Source organism: Anomalospiza imberbis, chromosome 3, assembly GCF_031753505.1.
Source record: "Anomalospiza imberbis isolate Cuckoo-Finch-1a 21T00152 chromosome 3, ASM3175350v1, whole genome shotgun sequence".
NCBI classification, from domain to species: domain Eukaryota; kingdom Metazoa; phylum Chordata; class Aves; order Passeriformes; family Viduidae; genus Anomalospiza; species Anomalospiza imberbis.
Genome location: NC_089683.1, coordinates 97794477 through 97819755, shown reverse-complemented (window position 1 = coordinate 97819755; position 25279 = coordinate 97794477). Strand labels below are relative to the sequence as shown.

Sequence of the window (25279 nt, the reverse complement as noted above, 5' to 3'; positions counted from 1 at the left end):
CAGCCTCCTCTCGGGCATCCATCTTCTCCATGGGCTGCAGGTGGATCTCTGCATGGTTCTCCACCATGGCCTGCAGGGGAACCTCAGCTCTGGTGCCTGAAGCACCACTTGCCCTTCCTTCTGCGCTGACCTTGGTGTCTGCAGAGTTGTTCTTCTCACACATTCTCACTCTGCTCTTCTCTGTCGCAGTTAGATATGCACAATAACTTTTTTCTCCTTCTGAAATATGTTATCATGGAGGTGTTACTACCATTCCTAATTGGCTTGGCCTTGGCCAGCAGTGGGTCTGCCCTGGAGCTGGCTGGAATTGGCTCTTTTGGACATGGGGAAAGCTTCTGGCAGCTTCTCACAGAATCTACCCCTGTAGCCCCCTGTTACCTATACCTGGCCATACAAACCCAGCACACTCCCTCAGTCTGATGTGAAATTTGTGTGATTGTAGGGGGTCTTTAAATGGTTGTCAGAAACAAAATTGCAGACTTTCTGCAGAATTAGATGACAAGGCTTTAAAAGGTTCAAGGCAGGATTACCTTTACCCATGCCCTCTTAAGTGGTGTTGGTCATTATGGTTTTTATTGGTGGTGATTGTCCATGGAAAACATCTTCACAGCTGAGAAATATTTTTCTAGTATCCAGGTTGAACCTCTTTTGCTTCAATTAATTTAAAATAAATTTTTTATCTGTCACTGGAGATAATAGATTATTCTTTTCCTCTTTACAAAATCCTTGTAGCTGCTTGAGAATTATAAACATTTTTTTATCTGCTTTTTCCTCTTTCTCATAAACAAACCGGTTAATTTGGTCTTTAATGAGAAATGTTTTCCATTTGGCTAATTATAAAATCATCAGCCATGCCTTGAATTTTTGCTTTAATCTAGCTACACTGTCTCCCATTGTTCCTTTATGTCTTGGTTTGTGTCTCAAAACTGGACAAATCTTGCAGAGACTTTGTCAATACTGACTAGATAATTTGCAGACCGGTCCTGATTATTTCTTACAGTGTGGCACCTACAAATACAATAATCTTGTCCTCTAGTCTGCCATTCAGTTTGCTGGTGGGGAACCTGAGTTCTTTGAATGAGATGTCTGTTAAACCCTGCTTATACATTCTTCCATTTTTGGTTGTGAGCCCTTACAATCCCATTTCATACTTGGCTTTGTATCACTCTCATCAAGGTCATGTTTAAAGTGTTGTTCATGGTTTTTAAGACCCTTGTGACATAGCTCTTGTCTGTAATAGGATACATTGAACCTTTTCCTTTTTGTATTGTTTACCTTTGGAACTTCCATCTCTGACCTCCCTTTTATGAGCTCTTTCTCGGCAATTCTCTGTTTATATTACTATCAGGTTTTTATTAAAGCAGGACAATATAGCTTCTGTTTTTCTGGATTAACCTTTATGAGTCTAGGAAATACAAGGCTTTAGTATCTCTCCCCTTCTTCCTCCTCTTCCACTGTAAACTGATTTGTGCATTTGTAGTTCTTTCAGTTGTGATGACTTAACTTGCAATGTGGTTTAACAGTCTGGGCTAGAAGGATTGTTTAACTTTCTACATGCACTAAACACCTTTTCATTTGTGATCATTTGCTCAATTTTCCTTCACTTACATTATAATTTTATTAAATACTTGACAGTCTAGAGAAATAATGTCATGTAAATCCATTTTTGACCTTACCAAGGTTGTCAGCTCTGTTTTGTCAGCACTGAATTAATGCAGCTTAAAAACCTGAGATAAGAAATCATTTAAGATGACAGAAAAGTGTGAAGGAAATAGGTTCAATCCCTAACAATATTGTTAATGGACATGAAGGGAGATTGGAAGGAGAAAGAAAACTGCTTCAAAGATCTAGATCTAGATTTTCAGAACACTCTGTTTTTACTGATGACTTGAATGTGGTATAATCTAGGGGTATCTTTTCCAACTTTAAAACACAGGACAGAGTAAACCAGCATTAATAATGATTCTAAATTTTTTTATCAATGGACTTGCTCAGCATAAAAAGAAATATATCAACTTCTTTAAAAAATAGAATAAAAGATGACTTTCTAACAGTAAGTGTTGCACCATTTAATTTTTCTACTTGTTCTTGTTCTTCTTAGATAAAGATCCCTATAGTTTTGGGAGAACAACTATAGTAAATTTACAAACCAGGTGAGTAAGTCTTGCAGAGTCCCTCTATGCTGATGTCTATTTCCTACCATGGTCTCTAAACACAAGAATTGATACTTGCAGCATGGCTCATGGGGTTAGAATAACTTAATCCCTGTCTGTCAACTGAAACTGGGATATGTTCTGCTTCAGGCTGTGCACTTGCAGTGCTGATAAGGAATCCTGAGACTGGGCTTCTGGCCTCTCAGCTCTCACTTTTTCACCACTTGTTTCCCTTGGCTAATGACTGCACACCCAACAATATTATTTTCAGAAATTTGCCATTAAAGGAAACAATGCTTCCGAAGGAATGTAAAGCTGATAGCTTTACTGGAATGTGCAGCTGGGATGATTTAAATTCCCTTACATTAGATTTATATGTGTGCATATGTCTCCCATCTGAGATTACAATTAAAATTATTTCTATGTGTTTTGAAAAGTCTGTAAAATATTTGAAGTACAAAGCTGCACAAATCTGATTTATTCTTGATCAATCCACATCCATCCCTGACACTATGTCCAGTAGAATCTCTATTTTGTTTAACCATGTTATGAAACCAAATAACTAATGGGGATTTTTTTACTTTGTTGGATTTTTTTATCTGTAAAATAGGTTCCTGTATTTTAGTTTAATTGCAATTATTAATACTCTTCACAAAACTGAAGAGCTGTTTGCAGAACAAAATTTCTGTAAGCTTTGAAGAAGGAGCTATCAGGAAAGCAGAATTTACTCTCTATATGAGGCTGTTTTCAATTTGCATAAGGACTGTGTTCAAGGAGAGTTTAATTTTGCACTCAGCACAGTAAATAATAAAGTATTGACAAACATTTTGGCAAATAGCATCATATGTGCTATAGGTCATCTGAATGAGAAAGTGAAAGCCAAACACTGCCTAAATATGTCCATGATATAGAGTATCTGTTTTCTTTTTAGCTCCATGACCCATAGAATTTTATGAGAAGCAAATAATCCTGTTGGCTGTCTAAGGCATCTACATAGGTGTGACTGACTACCAGTAACTGCCTTTTTTCTTGTTTTGTGTTCAGTGAGAGGTTTTGATCTGATTATCATTTTGATGGATGCTTGTATCAGCTGGGCAATTGGTTCTTCCTGTTTCTCATATTCCTAATGTTTCATCTGACAGCAATAATCTTCTTTGGCTGCACACAGTTTTTGCTGTTGTTTACCTGATTCTGACTGTTGTCTTCATGCGACATCACATGAAGTATGTCACATATAAAGAAGAAAACATAGTAAGTTTCTGTATTGGAGTGAAGAAAGTGTATTTGCCAATGGATAATGCTAAAAAAGCAAATTGCTAAGATGCCTCCTGCATGCTAGAACGTGACATAAATGTGAAGGAATTGACTGAAAGGAATGTTCTACTGAGTGAATTTTGAAAATGGATGGAGAGAAGGGAATTGGGGAGGGATTTGTGAAATTTTGCTGTAACCTATTGCCACTGTAGAAGGTGCTGTCTTAAATAGATGAGCTCCCACCAAAATCAGAATTACCTACCTTTATTCCTGCTCTACTAAACAGCTAATTGTGCTGTGTCTTGGCCTTCTTTATATTCTTGTTCTCTCCTTTGTAATGTATTTTATCAAAAGGTAACTTGCATTTTCTTTCCTAGGTTAAGTGCACATTGTTCATAACTGGTCTTCCAAAAAATGCGAGTGAAGAGATAGTACAAAACCATTTCACGTAAGTTCCACCCTTGAGGAATAACATTACAGTCACAGAATGGTTTGGGTTGGAAGGGACCTTAAAGATCATCAAGTTCCAATTCCCTGCCGTGGGCAGGGACACCTCCCCACTAGACCAGGGTGCTCAGAGCCCCATCCAATATGACCCTGAACACTTCCACATATGGGGCATCCACAGCTTCTCTGGGCAACCTGTTTCAGGGCCTCACTACCCTCACAGTAAAGAAGTTCCTCCTAATATCTAATCTAAACCTATTCTTTTTGTTTGAAGTCATTCTCCCTTATCCTGTCACTAGATGACCTTGTAAAAAGTTTCTTTCCATTTTTGTTCAGGAGTAGGTGGTGTAAAATTGTCCTGGTAGTTTTCCCTGCCCAAGCAGATAAGTTTCTTGAATTTTTCACTGTTTAAAATTCAGAAAAGATATTTCAATCAAGTTAGTTAACTGATCTCAGAATGTAAGAAAGTGTCTGTGTATCCACACTTTCTACTCATGCCCCCACACAACTTTTACTTGGAATAAAGCTATGCATCTCATGTTAAGTAACTTCCAACAACTGTCTGTGGAAGTCTCTGCTCTCTGATACCTCATTCAGAACTTAAATGAGTGATGAGCTGTCAGTTAGATACCAGTGCTGCTCTTTGAACCAGTTTCTTCATTGCACTTTGTTCTTACTGTTCTCATGTGCTGCTTCCTTTCAGGGATGCCTACCCAACTTGCACTGTGCTGGAGGTCCAGCTGTGTTACGACGTAGCCAGGCTTATTAAACTTTTCAAAAGAAGGTACTTGTTTTTGTAACCTACACGACTTTAGCATAATTCTATTAATGTTTTGCTAGTCCTTAATCAACATGTACCAGCAGTACTAACCTGGTGCATCCTAAAGATGGATTCTGCTCTTCAAGTTCTGGTCTGGACTTCAGTTAGATTCAGCTGTGTTTTAAAGGGGCTTATGGGGTTCAGCCCATCTCTTATTGGTGTGATATGTTGTCTATTGCCTAAGTTAAGTTTTGACTTGCTGATTATTTATGTATGGATGTACTTATTTATAGACAGGCAGTGCAAAGTGAAAAACTGAACAATTGAATTAATAACTCTGTTAACCCTGCTTCTTTGGGCAGAGGTGCTGATCACAGGAGAGACAAGTATTACCTTTTGGGCTCTCAAGAATAACATTGGGTTGTTCTTTTTCCTGGAACCTCACTACAAGTGTAGGCTATATAATGATATCACAGACTTTCAAATAAATTATATAAATAACCAAAATAAACAGCATGTAAATATCTTTGGTGACTGATTAATTTGCTATCAGTCCTTGGCGTCATTTTTTCCTCTCAGTGATTATAACCTTTTTAACCTTGATGTTGATACAGTTTTCTTGCAAAATATTATGGATGTATTTTTCTGTGCAGAAAACAGGCAGAAAAAAGCCTGATTTACTATGAACACCTGCATCAGAAGTATGGCAAGAGGGTCCAAATCAACCCTAAGCCATGTGGTCAATTCTGCTGCTGTGAAATGAGAGGATGTGAAAGGGTAAGAGATTCTGTTCTTTTCTAGTTATAGCTAAGTAGGTTATTAGAGGAGTAGAAAATAGTGTTTGTGTCACTGACCTGCAGAAAATTCTTTATTCATTCATAGCTTATCTGCCATGTTCTTGTATGGCATAGAAAAGTAATTCCACGAAACTTTTGAAATGTAATCTTAGTGCACAAACTGAAGTACAAGAAAATCTTCCTGTTTGTGTTTGCCTTGTGACGTGATTTGTAATTTGTGGAAGTGGCATGAGGAAGGGTGACTATGGTTTGTGTAAGCTGTGTGTTTTTGAGGATATTGGCTATCTGGTATTTGCATGTAACAGCCATCAATTTCCCCACAGGAGGATGCTGTAGATTATTATACCAAAGTTAGAAATGAACTTGAGGAAGAATATTCGAAAGAGGAACAAGCTGTTCATAATAACCCACTGGGAATGGCCTTTGTAACGTTTCAAGAGAAATCCATGGCAACCTAGTAAGTTTTGTCCGTTGTCTTGTTTGTTCTCTTTTTACTAAAATAGTACAACTGATCTCTTGTTTGTGTCCCTTGTTTGCTTATGTTGGTTCTTCCTTTCTTCTTTTTCACCATTCTGTGGATTTGCTCTGCTTTGCTTTCTGGTAAGTTTTTCCATAAATGTATTTTAGCCTCTATGCTTTGAATGAAGAAATTATCTCAGGGACTAAAAGGCTTGGGACATTTAATGGGATAAAGAGCCTTTCTTTTCTGTTTGGGATCCAGTCCATCAGGGTAGGTTTAGAGGAGGCCAGACTAATTGGTTCTTGAACATGAGTTACTGACAACTCCATTTCCTACTGTGCCAACGGTCCAATTACCAAACTATCAGAGTGGGTACAAATTACACTGCCAGTTAAGTCATATTGGCAGGGTAGGGTCAGGACCTGGTCACAGGTGATAGATACACATATTCTGTATATCTCTTATCTGTTGTTTTAGATATACGTTTGGACCTAATAGCAGAATTTGTGCTTTTATTCAGTCATTTGCAGAGAAAAATGTGTGTAGCCTCTCATGTTCTGTTGGCACTTTGTAAACATCTTTTGCTAACACAGAGTGGGTAAAGGGAAGCAGAATAGTATTTGTATTGCAACATAACTCATCATGCTTTTTTCTGTTCTTAGCCTCTGTAGTTGAAATTGTAGCCATTCTTTTGGCCTTCAAGTCATGTTAGAGAGACAGTTTTTGAGGCTATTTTTCAAGGAAGTCCAGATGTAGAATTTCTTGCAAGAATTTGGTACACTGGAGAAAGTTTTGCTTGCTACTCTTTCACTGAGTAGTGATTGTGTGAATCACTAATTTTGTAATGAAATAACATTTTGAGATGTAAAAATGAAAGAAGAAATAAGCACTGCTAGCTACTGATGTGTTGTGTACAATTTTGATGGGATAGTCCCTCCTTGAGCAAGTGTTCTGATCAAGACCTGAAAATGTTTTAGTTTGTTTAGCTTGGAATGAATGTAGTGGACTCCATTCCCTGGGAAATGAGATTAAATTATGTGTGAAGCTGAGGCTCCCATCAAATTAGAAAGTTACTTGGTGCCCTCTGCTCTGCAGAGCCCTGAAATAGGATGAGAGAAACAGGACTCCAGAAGTGCGGTTCTGGGGGCTCAGGTGGTTGTAGAAGCTTTTAAATGATGGCTAAAACTTGCTTTGTATGTATTTTTAAAAATAAACTATCAAAGAATAATCAACTGTCTTAAATACTTGCTGCTGCAAGATGCTGGCAATCTGACATCACTGCTTGAATTCTGGTAAGGAAAAGGCCTGGGGGGTTGAGGGTTATATTTGTTAGTTTGGTGTTTGTGTGTGTGGTTCTCTGTCTTCTTTATGTTAAGACCACAGCTGAGAAAAAAGCATGTTCACAGATTTTGGAATCTCCCCATTTAAATATAATAAATATTGTTTCTATGCTACTGTAATAAAATAGTTTCTGAATGTGTGCCTCGCCCTTCTTCTGCTGTCCTTTCAGAGATCTTTGAAAGCATTTATTCTGAGCATGTTTAAATTTTCCTTAAATATTTTGAGTGTCAGTCAACTCGTAATATTGGAAGATAGAATTGAGCACTGTGATTATTTTAGGGGTAGGTGAAAGAGGCTAATATTTTGAATTGTGAGAATACTAGCATGCTAAAAATTCTTCTAAGAATTGGTACTCAAAGCAAAATTGGCTGGTTTTGATATTAGTGTAAAGGATTAGTTTGCAGACTCACTTCATTGGTCTACTTTCATTTGAAAACAGCTGTATTATGTAAAGATGTGTTTAGCAAACTGTCTTTTCTTTTTTTCCAGTACTCTCAGGCTTTGATTTTTAATTTTTTTTAATATGACTCATTGGAGTTGCTCATGTTGGTAGAAGCAGTAAATAGTTTAAACCAAGACTGCTTTTTATTTCCAACAGAACAGATCTTAAGCCTGTGGTAGCCACTGTTTAAATAATGGTCATTAATGAATAATGTGTTACATTGTTGTTTAAGCTCTATCTTGATCACAGGTAATTCAAATTTTAAAAAAACCAAAAACCTTTATCACTATTCCCAGAATTTCTTGTTACATATTTAGCATTTTCAGGTGTAAAAAATTGGAAAAATCTTCCTCTTCTTCCTTACAGCATCCTTAAGGACTTCAATGCCTGCAAATGTCAGAGCATTAAGTGTAAAGGAGAACCCCAGCCATCACCCTACAGCAGGGAGCTGTCTGTATCCAACTGGAAGGTTACATATGCTCCTTATCCTGAGAATATTTGTTGGTAAGATTCGTGTCTTAAATCCATTTGTTGGTGATAATGTAGATTTGGAATGGGCACAGGACAAACTGGGATGAGTGTGTTTTTCTTTAACCCTGAACTAAAACTTTTTGTAGTGTTGGAATGTGGCTGATATGCCTCTTTATTTTCATTACTGTGTTCTTCATTGACCTTGGGGTCTGTAGACATTACCAGGGGTAATGGACTAGAGTTTTTCCACCCCAAAATTTTTAAAACACTTAATCCTCTTTATAGCTGTCCTCAGTCTTTCCATTTTTTGAGGCTAGCACATATCTACTGTTGAGATCTGAAGGAAGCAACTTGGTTTTAGTGCTGAGTATCTTCAAAATATATACATATTTTTCTGAGTTGCCATGTGATAAGTGTAACTTTACAGAGTCCACTCTATAAACTCTGGTCTGTCTTCTTCCTGTTCTTTTTCTTTTCTCACCCCCCACCTTGAAGAAGAGGAACCACAGGGATATGCCAAGTTCACAAAAAGACTTGTCATAATCAGGGATGTTACTGAGCCTCTGTATCCCTGTTTTGTTTGTTCTGAATATTTGGCTTTGCCTGGCATTTAAATCATTCCAGTCCTTTTGGCAACCATCTCAAATAACATTGAAGAACTTTACTTGTTTAAAATCTATAGTTGCTGTTTTAATATGGCAGGAAGGGATGCAGTGTTTCCAAATTTGAAATTTTATTTCAAATCACTTTTTTTTTTGGTAGATTCTGCCTCTGATAGGTATTCTCCTTGCAGAAATTCTGTCTTCCAGCTCTGTCTCATAATTTCATTTCTGTTTAGTACTTCTGTATTATTGAACAATGAAAGTGTTTCATCCCAGACCTTAACTAGATTAGACATTATGTTTGTGTAATGAAAGAATAGATATGTTCTTCTGCAAACACAATTTATGGTATCATTCAAGAGAGGTTGCACAGTTTTCTTTATTTCTAGTAGCAACTGGAACTTGAGTAGTGCTTTGTTATATAACTTTGAAAGCTCAGTTTAGAAAAAACAGTGCCACCTGTTATTGACAGATAGTGTATATATCTTTTTTTAACAGCAAATTCTTGCTGCTTGTTATAATGTCTTTTTTTATTTTTACTTCTTTCTCCAGGAAAAATCTTTCAGTGCATGGATTGAAATGGTGGTTTAGATGGGCTTGCATTAATTTGCTTCTTTTTATTGTGCTGTTTTTTCTTACTACTCCTTCCATAATCATCTCAACCATGGACAAGTTCAATGTCACTAAACCTATTCACTACCTTAATGTGAGTATTGCCATATGTTTGGGTATAGCTGTGGATCAGACCAAAATTTTGATAAATTGATAGGGTTTCATTGTCTTACTTTCAGCTGGAATTCCTACCTTACAGCTTAAGTTGAAATTCTCAGGACTGTTTTATGTAGCTGCTGATTAAAAGCATAAGTCTAGAATCAGGTCTTTAGCTCTCTTTTGTTCCTGGATAATAGTCTGAAGTAATTTTTATCTGAGGCTTTATATTATTATAACATGTTTATGTATTTGTGGTAAAAATTTGCAGTCCAAACTTAAATAATTCTAAATGTTGTAATCAAAAATCTTTGCAAAAAATGGAATTTCAAATCCAACTTGTGTTTTGATTTTTATGATAAGATGGGGGAAATTCAGATTTTTAACTCTGAGGTAATTTTTTTTTTTTTTGCTTATAGGGTTCAAAGCATATATAGCTGATCCTAGTTTGACTGCAGCCACAGCAACTTGCAAGCTGTTATTTTTAAGTATTTCCCCAAGCTAGTGTAAGCTACATAAAAACTGCTTGTGAGACTGCACTCTTATGGAATTTAATTCCCAATCTCACTTTGGTTTTTTGTCTTGCATGCCAGTGCTAAGCACTCATTACTCAGTTTAAGACTATCTGAGTATAATTTCTCCAGTTCATCCTGCTATAATTTACAAACAGCAAAATATTAGCATCTCTGTTCTACCACAACTGCATAAAAGTGGTTTTAATACTTACCCTTATTTTCTCCCCCACTAGAATCCTGTCATCAGTCAGTTTTTCCCAACGCTCTTGCTCTGGTCCTTCTCAGCTTTGTTACCAACAATTGTCTATTACTCAACTTTGCTGGAGTCCCACTGGACAAAGTAAGCAACCTTTTCCTCTGTTTTCCCCTTATCGGCTAAGCTATTAAGATAAATGAAAGTGCTGATCTTTCACGGAGCTCTGAAATCCGCACACCTCTCGTAGCAGGGAACTTCCTGTTCTTGTCTCTTTCTAGTGTTATAACCACACTTTAGGGTTTGGGTAGTTTTTAACCCCCACAGCAAGTGTAATATGACCACATGATTTGTTTATGCTTTCCCCTGCTCCCCACCTCGCTTCTCTTTGTGTTTAATCAGAAAAAGATTGTATGAGCAGGCTCAGGAGGTGTAGCTTCAACAGGAGCATGGGAAGTGCCTGTAATCCCATAATTGACTTGCTCTCTGGGAAGATAGGCCATGTGGTTTGGATCCCCTCCAGGTTGACAACTTATAAAAAGGCCATCCATCTTTTTGTAGCTTGGCATGATAAAATGGTCTGGGTGTAACTCCTGGTGCACAGCTCAGATCTGTTGGATATCAGTGGTAATCTGAGAAGACTTATGGGGCCAAAGGCCGGGCAGATGTGTTGATGCAAGGTTTTCACCTTGGGTGCATCATTGAGCTGGTGCACCCCAGAGATGTCAGGCCCACTAATGAGCTGCTGACTTGGAGAACTCAGCACAGCTTGGTTTGGAATACCAGATTTGATGCCCTGTTTACCTACAGACAGACAAAAGCATGGTACTTCAATCCCATCTTCACTCAGCGTCACTCAGTCTTTATCCATAAAGCTTGTAGTCATTGTTTTTTTATTCTAAGGTAAATTTGGTGGATTTCCTTTTGAATTTTTATACAATTCCTTTCTGAAACACCGTATCTAGAGTCTGTTGTTTCTTTGTTACAGCTGTATGCTTTTCATCAATTTCGTTTTGGTAGCTGTGCTACACACATGAACTTTGAGCCCTTCTCAATCAGTTAAAATAATTTTCTGAAGTCACTAGAGACCACAGGTCTGATTTCAAGCCTCAGTGTAGTTACACTGATAGTTCTCACGGTGCCCAAGTGTTCCTGTAATCAAACCCTTGTGGTTTTAAAGCCCTATCAGATACCACCTCTAGGAGTCTGAAGTGTTCATAGTGCTGCCCTTTTCTGGCAAAAGGGTGTCACTGGATCCATGTTCCTGCTGCTGTAGTGGGGGTACAGCATTAGTAGTGTCATGTTGTTCCCCAGGACTTGACACCTGACAGGGAGCTTGTCTAAGTGTCTGGTTTCTTGGCAGTGGTGCCCTTTTCTGAACTGCTTAATCCCTCCTGGCATGGCACTTGAAGAGTTGTTTGCTTACAAGCTGTTGCACGATTGAGTGTCTTTGGGTGACAGACCAGCTGTGCTTGTGGCACATCCCTGTGTGTGTGGTGAAGACCTGTAGTGGTGCTCATCCAGGGTCTGGATTAACATTCAGCAATGGTTTTGTTGCCCAAGAAGATACTGAAAGTCTGTTTGGTCCATATTGGTGAATATCTCAAAGATGTTTGGTTTTTATCTGGTAGCAATGTGATATGGTAGGGAAAGTTGGGAGTCTGACAAGTGCTGGCATTGTCCAAGAAAGATCCTTCATATGTGGCAGCTTTTTGTGTGAGTTTCTCACTCTGCCTTTTTATGTTGATAGATCTGCAGAGAACAGAATAATGATGCATAAAGTCTACATATTTTTGATCTTCATGGTATTGATTCTGCCTTCCCTTGGTCTAACCAGGTAAAGAGTCATAGTTTAATGAGATAATGGCTGAGTATTTTTATAATGAGACCTCTTACTTGTGTTTTCTAGTTGTGAGGTATAGTCAATGTACCCCCACTCCCTTCAGTGTGTGTGGTCATGTTATCATTACACATTAGGTTTCAATATTCATCTTACATCCGGGATCCTTAGAGCCCTTAGAAGCTTCCAAAGCCTGGCTTTTCTTTTAACAAAGATATTGAACACCTTGTAAGATCAATGGCTAATTAAAAGTTGCCCATACTCACCATTGTAGCTGAGAACCAAGTTTCCTGACTGTGTCGTATACTTCAGTTGGAGTTGTCCTTTTTTTCCCACCTTTACAGTTTTTGACTGTTACCCTGGATGACATGTATTTTTCCTATCTGTATAAAAATTGCTAAAAATGAGTAATAAAAATTTAATATGAAGTAGATGGTTTTGTTCTGTTTAATCTTGTACCTATTTTCTTATTTCTAGATAGCAGTAACTGTGATAAAGCTGAAGTAGTGTTTATACTATTTGATTAAATTCTTTCTATGCACTAGCTTGACTTAAGCTGCTTAAAAAGAGAAGCATTTTTAGACAGTACTAAAGTGTGGGAGACTGAATTACATTCACCATCTTTCTTTCAGCCTTGATTTTTTTTTTCGCTGGCTATTTGACAGAGAATCATCTGATTCTGCAGTTAGGCTGGAGTAAGTATTAGCTAATTAATATTCTCTCTATGCTATTCCTTTGTAAAGAAATACTTAGGACTTAAGTTCTTGGGGTTTTTTTGAGTTTGTGAGGGTTTTTTTGGGTTTTCTTTTGTTTGGTTTGGTTTGGTTTTTTTGCTGTTTGATGTCCTTGGTTAGTGTTTATTAAAATTTGCTCAGGGTTGCTATTTTGGGATAATGTTGAGCTTCTGAATAAGTGAAGAGACAATAAGATTGGACATTAGAAAGAATTTCTTCACAGAAAGGATTATAAGATATTGGAATTGGATGAGGATTGTTGCATATCATTGACAGGGGATCTTCTCAAGGATTACAGTGAGACCAAAGAGCTGCAGCAGTTCTTTCTGTAATCCAGTGAATCTTGATTTTAAGAAAAATGCACGTTTTTACACACATTACATTGCAAATTTTTAGATATTGGTGGTTTTAAGCTCCTGTGCCTGGAGGAAAGAATAGAATGCAATTATTAGGACATAGATTTCCAAATGCAGTTTCAAAATCGGTAACAGGAAGACAATTAGGAGTTACTAAGTTAGGAGAGATGATTATTCTATTGCAGTCTTATCTCATCTTATGTCAGGTTGCTGTTGCAGACATCAGATGATGCTCTTGTCTGCTGTCAGCCACCCATCAGGCTGCTGCACCTTTTTGTGAACAGTTTATTCCTCACCTGAACTGCAACTTAGCCAGGCTCTTACGTACTACCCTGGCTGCATTTGCAGCTGTGCAGTATTCTTTTACAACAAGGTTATCAGAAGTTCTTCTGGCCACTTCCTAACATACATAGTGCTTATTCTTACAGTAAGAGATTTCCAAAGGCAATAGGGATGCATTGTATACCTCCAGTGTTTGCTGACCTTCCTCCTAGTCAGTGTCTGGTGTCTTTCCTGGCAGATGTGTCTTCCTGCCTGACCAGGGAGCCTTCTTTGTGAACTACGTGATTGCCTCAGCTTTCGTGGGCAATGGGATGGAGCTGCTGCGCCTGCCGGGCCTCATCCTGTACACCATACGCATGATCATGGCCAAGTCCACAGCAGAGAGGAAAAACATCAAACAGGTATTGGAGGCATTTCAATGACTGATCCTTGTCAGAAACAGTGGGAGCACCCATCCTTCATACCATTAACTATCATCTCTTGACGGTATTTTTTTAGCCTTTGTTTTGCTTGTCCACGACAGGTTCATATTCCCTTCATTCACAGCACAGATAACAGGGAGGGATTTATTCCATTCAGAGACGGTCAAAAATCAAAAGCCAAACTCTGAGCTTCAGGTATCAATCTCTTCATAGCTCTAAGTCAGAGTTTTATTTTAATTTTACAGAATATTTTTGATTTTATCTTATAGTCTGAACTTCAGAGTTTTTTTATTCAAATCTGTCTAGAGTTAGTTTCTTCTGTCAGCCATCAGGTGTGTACAACTTGTTTTAAACTGAACTTGCTTTAAACCTAGCAAAATGTATATTTTTGCCTATATTCCATTTCAAGAGGTGGACTCTCACTTCCAGATGAAGTGTCATCCTATAGCTTGAAATTCCAGGTGTTACAATGGGAACTTAAGCCTGTATGTAGCTACCACAGTGAGGTGAAGGTTCTGAGTCTGGCACAATTATTTTCTGCCTTGTGATTTTAAGGAGCTGCTTCTTGTATATGCAGATTCCCTGAGAAATTACTTTAAGGCTAGGAAAGAAACAGCATCTTTTCTGTATGTGCGGGTAATAAAAACACAAAATACTTCATCTATTTACATCATTTCTGCCTCTTAGGGAAATAACTGATCTCTCAGAGGAAGTGAGTAAGATAAGGTGAATTGTTGCGTTAGGGAATCTATTCTTAACTCCTGACACATTGATGGATGACTTGAGAGTTTTGGGTGTTTTGTTTTTGTTCCTAGCAACAGGCATTTGAATATGAATTTGGAGCAATGTATGCCTGGATGCTGTGTGTGTTCACTGTCATCATGGCCTACAGCATCACATGTCCCATCATTGTCCCTTTTGGTAAGTTTTCTAGGGAGCACTCTGGGAGTGAGATGGGGCATGTGGGAAGTTTGGAAGGCTCAGCTCTGCATTCCTATTCCCATTCAAATGCTGATAATCCTTAGGACTTGGATGCAAATTTCCTTCCCTTCTTGTGGAAGAACAGTGAAAGAGATTATTAATTACTTAGCTTTTGTACTACCTTTAAATGTTGAAAGTACATTTAATGTCTATTAGATGTTTATTTTATTCTCAAATTTGAGTGTGCTGGCTTTGATGGTGAGGGGTTTACATCAGACATAAGTAGTACTAAATAATTTTATATAGTTGGTATTTTCATTTTCTAATCCAAAACTTTACAGAGCTGGATATGAGATAATTATCTAAATTAGATATTGTTCAGAACTGGTTTAATCAACAACCTTATTATTGGGAGAATGTGGCCAATTTTTATGTAACAATGTAATTGATATTTACTTACATTCCATTTTGTATGCAGTTGTAAATATCTGAATGTGCCACTGAATCCCAGAGCTGTTGCAATTCATAGCTGCCACAGCAGTTGCTGGCTTTTTGTTTGGATAAGGAATAGCTGACTTGAAATCCACTCGTGAATCTGGTGAAGGCTGAGAGGGAGATGTTAAGCCACTGTCATGCCTTCCTTACCAGCAACAGTGGAAGATGAGTTGGGAAGTCTTCCCTACTGGCTTGACCTCATGTGCCAGCACCTGGAAGGAGCTCTGGGCTCTCCCTGGGAGCACAAGAGGCACCACAGAGAAATGTGTGGAGAGGGAAGGGATGGAGATGCAACAAGCTACGCTCCTAAGCTTTAGGAGCAGGTGCTGTCTTGCAGTTGTACCTCCCTCATGCCTGTGCTGCATCTACTCACTTGGTTAGTGCAGATCTCCTCACAGAGTTGCTGCTTTTTATCAAACCTCTGACAACCTCTGCTTGGCTCTCCTGTTTTCCCTGCCAGGTTTGATCTACATCCTCCTGAAGCACATGGTGGACCGTCACAACCTCTACTATGCCTATCTCCCTGCCAAGCTGGAGAAGAAAATGCACTTTGCAGCTGTCAATCAGGCCCTGGCAGCTCCCATCCTCTGCCTTTTCTGGCTCTATTTTTACTCATTTGTGAGGCTGGGTAAGTGTTACCTGTCTCCACCTGGAAGCTGCTCCCAGCTCTCTTGCCAGCATCCCTGAATTAGATGTGAAGTTTCATAAGCTTTGTGGACTTTTCTTTTTCCTTCCCTAAAGGGGGAGTCATGGTGGCTGCCTGTGGCCCTGAACTACACAAGATTTGCACAAGAGTCTTTGAAGGAGATGGCTGATGGATTAAACTGTTAGCATGGAGCTCCATGTTCCTTCATTTCACAGGAGATCATGTATTCCTTAAATCAGTATACCTGGAATTGGCCAGCTGGGCTGTGAAGTGATAGACAGTAAAAAATCATTACATAGAACAAAAATCTATTCAGAATTAGCTCTTTATAGTAAGATAATCACTGGCTTCACTACCTGCATTTGTGCAGCCTGGGCATAAGTTTAATTTACCTGGGTTAGTTGGCTGCTGCCTTGGCTATACAGCCATCACTTAGGAAAAAATGCTAAAATGTTGGCTAATGCCAGTCCTCGTGTGTTCTACATCATCCATTAAATTTTACATGGAAGACTGCATTAAGATGGTGACCTTCTTCCCCACATTGTAGTTTAAAACCTCATGTTTTATATGTAATTTATCTTTAAAATAGGGATATTCTGTGTTTTGCAAATACCTGGCATTGATAGTATTGGCTGTGCTGTACCAACAGTTTTGATGTCAGAAAAAGGTAGGCAACAGCTCATGGGTTTTTGTCCATGATACAGGAGAAAGCATTTGGCATGGAATGGGGATGTCAGTGATGCTGGAAGGGTTGGGTTCCCCTTCTTTGGAAGGAAGCTCCTGATAGCTAACTGCATTGTGCCCTCATGACAAATGATTGCATCTGCATTGTGTTTTTTAGCATACCAGCTGTCAGAAAGGTATTGTTGGCAGGCTGTCATCTCACTTTAGGGAGAGGTAAAGCTATAGGGAAAGCTCTCTGTGGATGCAAGAGGCACTTGGAACTATTGCTTCAGGCTGTCCTTGGATTTGAATAGGTGTTCCTGCATTACTTGTATGTTTGACAGCTTGTTTTTTCCCTTGTTTTGAGAGCTGCTTTTGCAACCAGGATGACCAACAAATCTGGGTCCTCTAAATTAACAGGAGAATTTCTAGAGCATACTTTAGATAAATCAACTCCAAGCACTCAGCATCTGATGCACCCCTTTAATTGTTAGTAAGGAAATCCTGGTGAAGTAAAAAATAAATCTTTATTATAATGTTTTCTAGTTCTGCATGGTAAAACCATCATTTCTCAGGGACCTTAATAATGGAAAACACAGGCTGGATTACCATGTTTGGCTTGGTCAGTGTAGAGGATCCTGTTTACAGGATGTTGTTCAGTGGTTTGTCAGTGCACAGGGCAGTCTGAGAGGTAGGAATTTGATACTTTGATTTCATTGCCATTGATTTCATTGCTGTTTCTTGTGCCAAAAAGAAAGAAGGAAGGATAAGAGAGCTCTGTTTCCTTATCTGCAAAATAGATCAGTTTATGGTGTAAAGCTTGATCTCTTGGTCATTGACTTGTGTGGCTGGCTTGATATGGGTGTTTCAGTCTGGCTGCAGAGTCCAGTGACAATACTCTGGTTTCTCACTCTTCATATATTAATGTATGGCTGGGAAGACCTCTCCCCCAGTTCTCAGTCAGGGTCAAAAAACACCTGACTGCACACAGAAGGTGAGAGGCTGTACTCATTTTTTCCTTTTCAGTGTTTGTATTCTTTCTAAACTCTTATGCCTGCCATCCATCCATCCATCCACCCATCCACCCACCCATCCATCCTACACCACTGGGCCTCTCACCACAGAGGAGGTGAGGTCCTCTCTGCAGTTCAAGCCCCATCTCCTGGGACACTCACTTGAATCCCTTGTTCTCCAGAGTTGTTGGCAGGCAGGAGTTCTGAGGACGCAGTGCAGGGAAAACTGATATAGGAGACTCTTCCTTCCCTAATCTCTGCTGTTTACCTTGTGGTTTGCACCATACATTGGCTTTGGTGTAGGCACTCCTCACCATCTGGTAAATCCTTGTGCATCCTGTGCTTATAAAAACAACCCCCTCTGAAGGACATTCCAGAATACCCCCAGGGAGGTTTTTTTTCACTTCCTCTTTTGGTTTGAGTAATGATGTGTTTGTAGAGCTTTTTTGGTTTTGTTTTTTGCATGTGTGGTGTTTTTCCCCTTGTGACCAGACCTGTGCAGGGCTTCTACAACCTGCTAAAGTGTAAAACTTGTCTATTCTGTGCCACTGCATATGCTGGGGTTACCACAAAAATGTCAGAGTTGGTGTTGCCTCTTTTGTCTGAAGAAGCTTGGAAACAGCTAGGGCTTACAGTGATGTTTACTTTTTCCTAATATTCTATTCAAGTCATCTTTACTGCAAAATGACATTAATTTCTTAACATATTTCCCTAGTGAATCTGGAAAAAAGAGTCACTGTAATCTTTAATACTTTTTGCATACTAGGCAACCATGTCCTTTCCTATGGTTTATTGCACTCTCTGAACTATAACTTACCTGTCAGCCTAGTTCATAGTTACTGTTCCTTCTCTTGATCTTTTTCCTTGGATTCTTCCCAGTTCTGTCTATATTTTATTGTAGACAAGGCTACCCAGCTGAAGGTTTAGTAGCACTGAGTTATTTTGTATAGGTGCCAGAGACTTGACTTTTTTTCACCATGTTCTTTGATACCATCCCACTATTGACTGCTTTCCAGCAGTTGTATGCTGCAGTGCTATTGTTATCCCTCATATCTACATTTTATTTTTCCTTCCAAATTGTACTTATTTGCTGTTTTCTGTTTCCTACATAGTGTTTTATCTTGCTGTTGTGGGTTTTTTTTTTTTTTTTGGTACGTTTGGTTTTTTTGTTTTTTGTTTTTTTATCCTTTAAAGCAGTTGGGGTGGTTTTATCTACCAAGACCATTTTGATTCTCCTCTCCCCCTACCTCCATACCTTTGAGCTGATGGGAAACCATCCAATTTGGTGCCATCATCATAATTAATCAATGTAATTAATATTATATTTCATAGGTCATTACTGAAAGTGTTTAAGAAGTGGGTCCAGAATGGATGAATGATGGAGGAGAAGAATCATTCTGAGTCTTGTCTATCATTTAAGCATTACAGCAACATTTCTTGGCCTCTAGGAAAAGTTCTCTAGGGAGAACTTCGTGTATAATGACATTCTCCTGTTTGTGGCTGGAAGTGGGTTGCCCACTCCTCTAAGGAGAAAAAAATATCCATGAGGCTTCTGAAAATGAGAAGGATAAATAAAGGTTTCTTTTGGTTTGTTGGGTTTTTCTGCATTCTTTCTACACATTTTAATATTGTATTTTCTGGATATTTTTCTAGGTTTTAAAGCACCTACAACTATGTTTACCTTGCTGGTTGTCAACGTCACTATTGTTATTTGCTTGGCTTACACTTGTTTTGGCTGTTTCAAGTACCTGAGCCCACTGAATTATAGGGTAAGTGATGGATACCTAACCTTTCAGCACCCACCTGTGTGCTTGATGGAGCACCAGCTATTCCTGCTGGACTGTCCCTGCCTTCCTGCTGACAGTGTCTGTTCATGGCAAGATGGCTGAAGAGGGCCTGTAGTAGAGGTAGGCTGCTTGGCAAAGAGGAAAGTCAGTGTCTGCAGGAACTGAATTTGAGAGAAAAGAACAGTATGAAAAAAGTATCCTGGGCTGCATCCCCAGCAGTGTGGCCAGCAGGTTGAGGAAGGGGATTCTGCTCCTCTGCTCTGCTCTGCTCTGGAGAGACCCCACCTGCAGTGCTGCATCCAGCTTTGGGGTCCCAGCACAAGGAAGGGCATGGACCTCTTGGAGTGACTCCAGAGAATACAGCCAAGATGATCAGAGGGATGGAGCACCTCTGCCATGAGGCCAGGCTGAGAGTATTGGGTGTGCTCAGCCTGGAGGAGAGAAGGCTTTGGGCTGACCTAATTGCAGCCTTGTAGTATCTGAAAGGAGCCTACAAAAAAAGGTAGAGAGAGGCTTTTTACAAGAGCATGTAGTGAGAGGACAAGGGAGAATGGCTTTAAACTGACAATAGGTTTAGATTAGGTAATAGTGAGAAATTCTTTGTTGTGAGGTTGCTGAGGCATTAGCACAGGTTGCTCAGTGATGTTGTGGATGCCCATCCCTGAAAGTGTTCAAGGCCAGGGTGGATGGGACTTGGAGCAACCTGGTCTAGTGGAAAGTGTCCCTGCCTATGGCAGGGGCTTGGAGCTAGATGATCTCTAAGGTCCCTTCTAAGCCAAACATTTCCATGATTCTGTGTAGAAGGACTGGTGGAGAGAGTGCCAGATCTTCACTGAGATCTGTCTGTGCAGGTTTTGGGTGCTCATGATTTGTGAGTATTGTTTTCACTCACCGGTTTGATGTTGTCTCTCTTTCTTTCCCCACCTATTGCTGGTTACAGATTGAAGACACACAAGGTGAAAGAGGAAAAGACACAGATGTACCAACAGTCCCAACATCTTCTGTAAGAAGCTAAGAGTTACTAATATTCCCTTAAGTTTCCTAGAAAAACCTAATTTCTCACCCTGCTTACCAAAGAGCTTGTGTAGCACATATTAGTCTGCATGGACTGTGGGATTTCTCATGTGCATGTGGGACCAGAGAGTTCTGCAGCTGGGTTCCTTGATGCTCCCAGCTGGTGTTCCAGAAGTACCTTCGGCTGCCGTTTTAGGAGTAGCTGAGACACACTGCTTCCAGCAGCTCTGTGTGCTGTGTTCTGTGCCCTGCCCCAGACAGAGCCTCGCATCTGGACAGCTGCCAAATGCAGTCAGCTGCCACTGCTTTGATTCTGAATGTTGTGACATGTAGCAGGTCTTGCTTGCCATGTCACTGAGAAGGACGTAGGACTGAGGTAGAAGGAAAGGCCTTGGTGCCACAGTCAAGAGGTGCAGGCGAGCGTTGCACCAGGAAGCCTCCAGCAGGGTTCAAAAGGCCTGAGGTGGTAAGGTGAAGAATGGGAAAAGGATGACGAGAAGAGTGACAAGGGGAAAATTTCTCCTGGGTGAGTTATCCCAGCACTGTGCTTTGAGAGACCACTAAAAGCCTTCACTTGTGATTTCAGATGTACGTCCCCCAGGTTTTGCGTCCTCATCCTACCGAAAGGACGGTGCTGGCCCCCACGGAGCAGCAGTCGTACGGCACCATGGACAACGCTTGTTCCCAGGCAGAAGGAATCAGAAGCTATGCCACAGGACCTGCAGGTGTGGGGCAGGCCTCGGGAGCTTCGCTCTGACTTGTGTTGTGAGCACGAACACAAGGTGGAGCACTTGGCCCAGGTTTAGCAGAACTAATTCCCTGCCTCCTCCTCTTAAGTATTCGGTGTTATTTATGTATTCCTGCCTGCAGAAAAGGTACAGAAATAATTCATTGTGTGGTCTGCAGCTGTGCTGGGAGATTAAAAAGCAGATGCCTTGAGACTGATTGTTTTCCAGGCTGTCTACACACGCTGTGAAACAAATAAGTTGAAGGCGGAGATGCTGATCCTCAGGGACTTCACTTCTGCTAGCTCATCACTTGCCTTATGAAGATAACTTATGCTGCATATAGATAAGTGGTCACCAAAGCCAGTGCAGCTATTAGAGCTGTCATTTATTTATTCAAAATAATTCTTCCCTTTTTAAAAACCCCCAACATTTGTTATTTATAAACCTCTTGGGATGTGTTAAATCCTGAGACAATGCCACTTTTGATGAAAATGCTGTTTATGTGGGTGCTGAGAATGGTGTGTGGGAGTCTCTCCTCTTTTCACCAAAAGTAGTCAGCACAGTTTTGATCATGTTACTTTTTTTTTTTTTCCTTGAAAGAGATGAGGGAATTACTGTGCACTTGGGTACTAAAAGTACCAAAGCAAAAAGACTGGTGTAAAGAAGGGAGTGACTTATCTGATACTGTTTTTATATATTTTTGGAGGGCATTTAGGTTGTTAGTTTCTGTTCACTATTTTTAAGGGCCTGCCACAATGAAAGCTCACCTGCCAACAATAAAGGATGTAAACATTTTATCTCTTTTAGTCTTGGGTTAAGATGACAGATCTCTGGGTTTTCTCTGTAGTGCCAATTATATGAGTTGTAAGATACTAAGTTTTTAAATTATGTAGTAGGTCTAATCTATTCCACAGTGCAATGTGTCAAAGTGTAACTAATAATCACAGAGCAATAAAACAATGAGTTTAGAAAAAATTCAGGCTGTCTTGATTTATTTATTCTTTTCTCTGTGTGTTGTAACAGTCCTTTTGCTGGCTGCCTCACAGTGTGGTCATGAACTCTTCATAAGAGCACTGCCACAAGCCTTAGAATGCCAGTATGTCCCATGAGGAATTTGAATACTTTTGGATTTCTCTAGGGGATGAATCTTGGTGACCTATGGGTAGGAGAAGCTTTTGGTCCTCTGTTTCCTTGCTTGTTGTTAAACTGTTATTTCCTGAATTTGACCTTTTCTAGCATGTCTGTAAAGAAGCAACATCTTGAGATTGAAGGAGATTTTGTGCCATAAATGTGTACAGATATTCAGTGTCTTGCAGGGCTGCCTCCAGCTTCCGAAGAACAGCACTCGGACAAGTGCTGAATGTGAGACCTGCCTACTGCAAGAAGGACCCTGTGCAGCTCTGAGCCCTCTGATTACAAACCCATCTTGTTAGCTGAAGATGCACCTTCTGGTTCTTAAAAAGGCAGGTGAGGAGCCTTGTCTACTGAGGGGGGCATGAATTTGTCAGTCTGTTTTATGTTCTCACTTCTGTGGTGCAGTTTAGTCAGGGGTTCGTGTGTGCATGTGTGTGCATTTTGATTTTTAGCAATCATGGCATTAGGAGGTGGGGTGAACCTTGTGCACACACTACCATTCCTGGTTGGTGTTCAAACCAAGAAGGAAACCCCCCCCCAACAGACTCCAATTTTTTACTCATCTCTGAGTCTCTCATACAGACAGGAGGTCATGAGGAGGAGGCAACTTGTTGTGTTAATTACATCAGAAGCCTGTGATTGTTCTGACTCGTTTCTAGCTGTACTACCCCATCTCATCCAGGTGTCTGCAGCAGCAGTGGATGCTTTTGAGTGTGTTTATTTAAGAAACAAATAAATCATTCAGCTACTACACTTGACCTGTTTACTGTGCTGGTGCTGTGAGGGTTTTATGCTCTGTGATATACCTCACTTTTTTGAACAGATGACTTTTGATACTCACTGTGGGGTTCTGTGTGTCATATTGAGGACAAAAACTCCTTTAATGATTTCATTTTCTTTTTGTGCCTGGGAGGTTGCTGAACCTTGGTGGTGACACTGCTTGTGGCTGGCACAAGTTCAGCACAGGCAGGGCCATCTCTCCTGTGAACTTAAATAAACCCACCTCCAGTCATGCTAAGGTGCTTCAGATATAGAATATGGAAAACCTCTGACATAATGGAAAGTTACATCTTGCTAAAAAATCATTGTTGGCATTTGAGGAACCAGTTCATGTGTCTGATGGGGAAATAACTGGTAGTTATTTCACTTACTGTCTAGCAGCCATTCCTGTTTGCCACTGTGCTCTGTTGCAGTTAAACTCATAGAAATGTCTACGGCATTAGGACAGGCACCAGTTGGAGAAAAGGCTGGGATCACCTATTAGTAAATTGTCACAAGAGCTGTGTACAGCAACACACAAATTATAGGCTGGTTTAGCATCTTTGCTGTGTTTTGCTTGCTTCACTGTTATCTTTTGGGTCCCTCTCTGAGAGCTGGAAGTAATTAGGAGACTGCCCTGGCTCTACTTCATTCCTTCATGCTGGTGAATATCTGTGAGGGGATAAAATTAGATCAGCAGGAGAAACTCCCTGCATTCCTAACTGAGCCTTAGAGAAAAGCTGAGGGATGGAAGCCTCAACAAATGTGGATATTGGCTGCACTGTATTTGAAATTCGTATTTAAAGCCATGGCACATTCTTTACTGTTCTTTTTATAAACCATTTGGCAGGCAGCCTAAGCAAATGGCCCAGCTGGAGTTGCTGACTGTGGCTCCCAGAAGCTCCCATATTTGTTGGGATCCAGCGCCTGCTGCTTGCCTTGCATTGCTCAGTTGGAGCAGCGCCTCCCCCACACTGAGTCCTTCCCGACATTGCAGCAGCCGCCTCCAGCAGCGCTCCTGGGGGCAGGAATCCCGGACAAGCTGACACTCTCCCTCCACAGGAGGAAGCCCCAGAGCATGGTGTGTGAAGGGATTCTCTGTGGCACAGCTGAGGGGGCAGCCTCTGACACTTTGAAGAATGGAGCTCATTTGATACTGTACATCAGGGTACATACACTTCTGCAAAGACTTCAGGGCAGATGAATTTCTTCCAGAGTGAGGAAAATGCTACATGGTTTGCTGAGGCTCAGAAACCTTGGCTTGCTTGCATACACAGAGCTCTGTGCTAGGATTCCGTGTGCCAGGCCCATCTGGCTCACCTCCAGCCCTCTTGCAACACATCCTCAACACCCAAATTATTGCAATTTCTCATTTGCATGAGGTGCACACATTCATGCTTTGTTTTCCTCTGGGCTTTTCCCATATCCTGAGCCAAAAGCAGATCTTTGTGCTGGCTAAGTTTCCAAGTGCTCCAGTGTAGCAGTAAGCCATGTTCTTTCTGTCTTTTTACAGAGGTCCAGTTCCCAGCTCTGCTTGCCCACACATGCTGGCAGCACAACTGAAGCTTTCTTGTGTGTGTTCTACAGATAATCTGGTTATGAGTGTTTGGAAGCCTTTTGCTTTTGGAAGCTTTCTCTTCAAGAAGGTGGGCTTGTTCCAGAAGCAACAGACCCCAGAGTTTTCATCTGGTTTCTAGCAAAAGTGAGGTGAGAGGCAGAAGATTTGGGGAGAAGGGCGCTTTATCCCAAGTCTATTGACTACAAAGAAAAGACACCCTTTAGTGTCTCAAACCTGCAATATAAGGAAATGCACACTTTTAATTCCAAATGATGGCCATGGTCACATGCCTTATCTGAAAGTGGTTTTGCAAATTCCTTCTCTGTCATATCTAGACAAGACTTCTTGAAGGATTCTGCTTGTCACCTGTCTGTAACAGCTGCAAGTGCCTGTTTCAGAAGTACAGAAGTTGTTTTTTTCTTTCTGAGGACAGCTGTCTGAAGGATAAAAACAGAAAGGAAACAACTAAAAGTGGAGAGACTGAAGATTGGGTCATTATAATGGAACATTCTTCCCTATAATTTGTTGGTTCTTGGGTGAAGTCCTGGCATTTGCTCTGTATCCCACATCCTGTTAGAATGGAGCATCTCAGCTGCAGCCAATACAACTTCAAGTGGAAATGGGTGGGACTGTAAATAGCCAAGAAGGAGAGAGGGAAATTTTTGCATCTGCTTCCAGACTCAGTGGTTAACTAAGTGCTGGTTAATAATTAATGAAAGCACTCTTCTCAAAAGTGATGTTGAAGATAGAATTCTAGAAGTCCAATATATGGTATGTCATAAGA

At 40.2% G+C, this 25279-nt stretch overlaps 1 protein-coding gene across 2 annotated transcripts in view; it reads left to right on the top strand.

The window, feature by feature from the left end:
• Nucleotides 1-22019, top strand: part of TMEM63A (transmembrane protein 63A) — a 30482-nt gene extending 8463 nt beyond the window's left edge. For both annotated transcript variants that reach the window (XM_068185929.1, XM_068185928.1), the window contains exons 8-24: nt 2102-2153; nt 3296-3404; nt 3785-3855; nt 4558-4638; nt 5268-5391; nt 5735-5868; nt 8021-8158; nt 9280-9433; nt 10184-10290; nt 11894-11980; nt 12616-12678; nt 13594-13756; nt 14593-14698; nt 15654-15821; nt 19169-19284; nt 20243-20305; nt 20903-22019. In XM_068185929.1, the coding sequence (XP_068042030.1) occupies nt 2102-2153; nt 3296-3404; nt 3785-3855; nt 4558-4638; nt 5268-5391; nt 5735-5868; nt 8021-8158; nt 9280-9433; nt 10184-10290; nt 11894-11980; nt 12616-12678; nt 13594-13756; nt 14593-14698; nt 15654-15821; nt 19169-19284; nt 20243-20305; nt 20903-21073 (1907 nt within the window). In that variant the 3' untranslated portion in view covers nt 21074-22019. The remainder of the gene's footprint in view (nt 1-2101; nt 2154-3295; nt 3405-3784; nt 3856-4557; nt 4639-5267; nt 5392-5734; nt 5869-8020; nt 8159-9279; nt 9434-10183; nt 10291-11893; nt 11981-12615; nt 12679-13593; nt 13757-14592; nt 14699-15653; nt 15822-19168; nt 19285-20242; nt 20306-20902) is intronic.
• The last annotated feature ends 3260 nt before the right edge of the window (nt 22020-25279 follow it).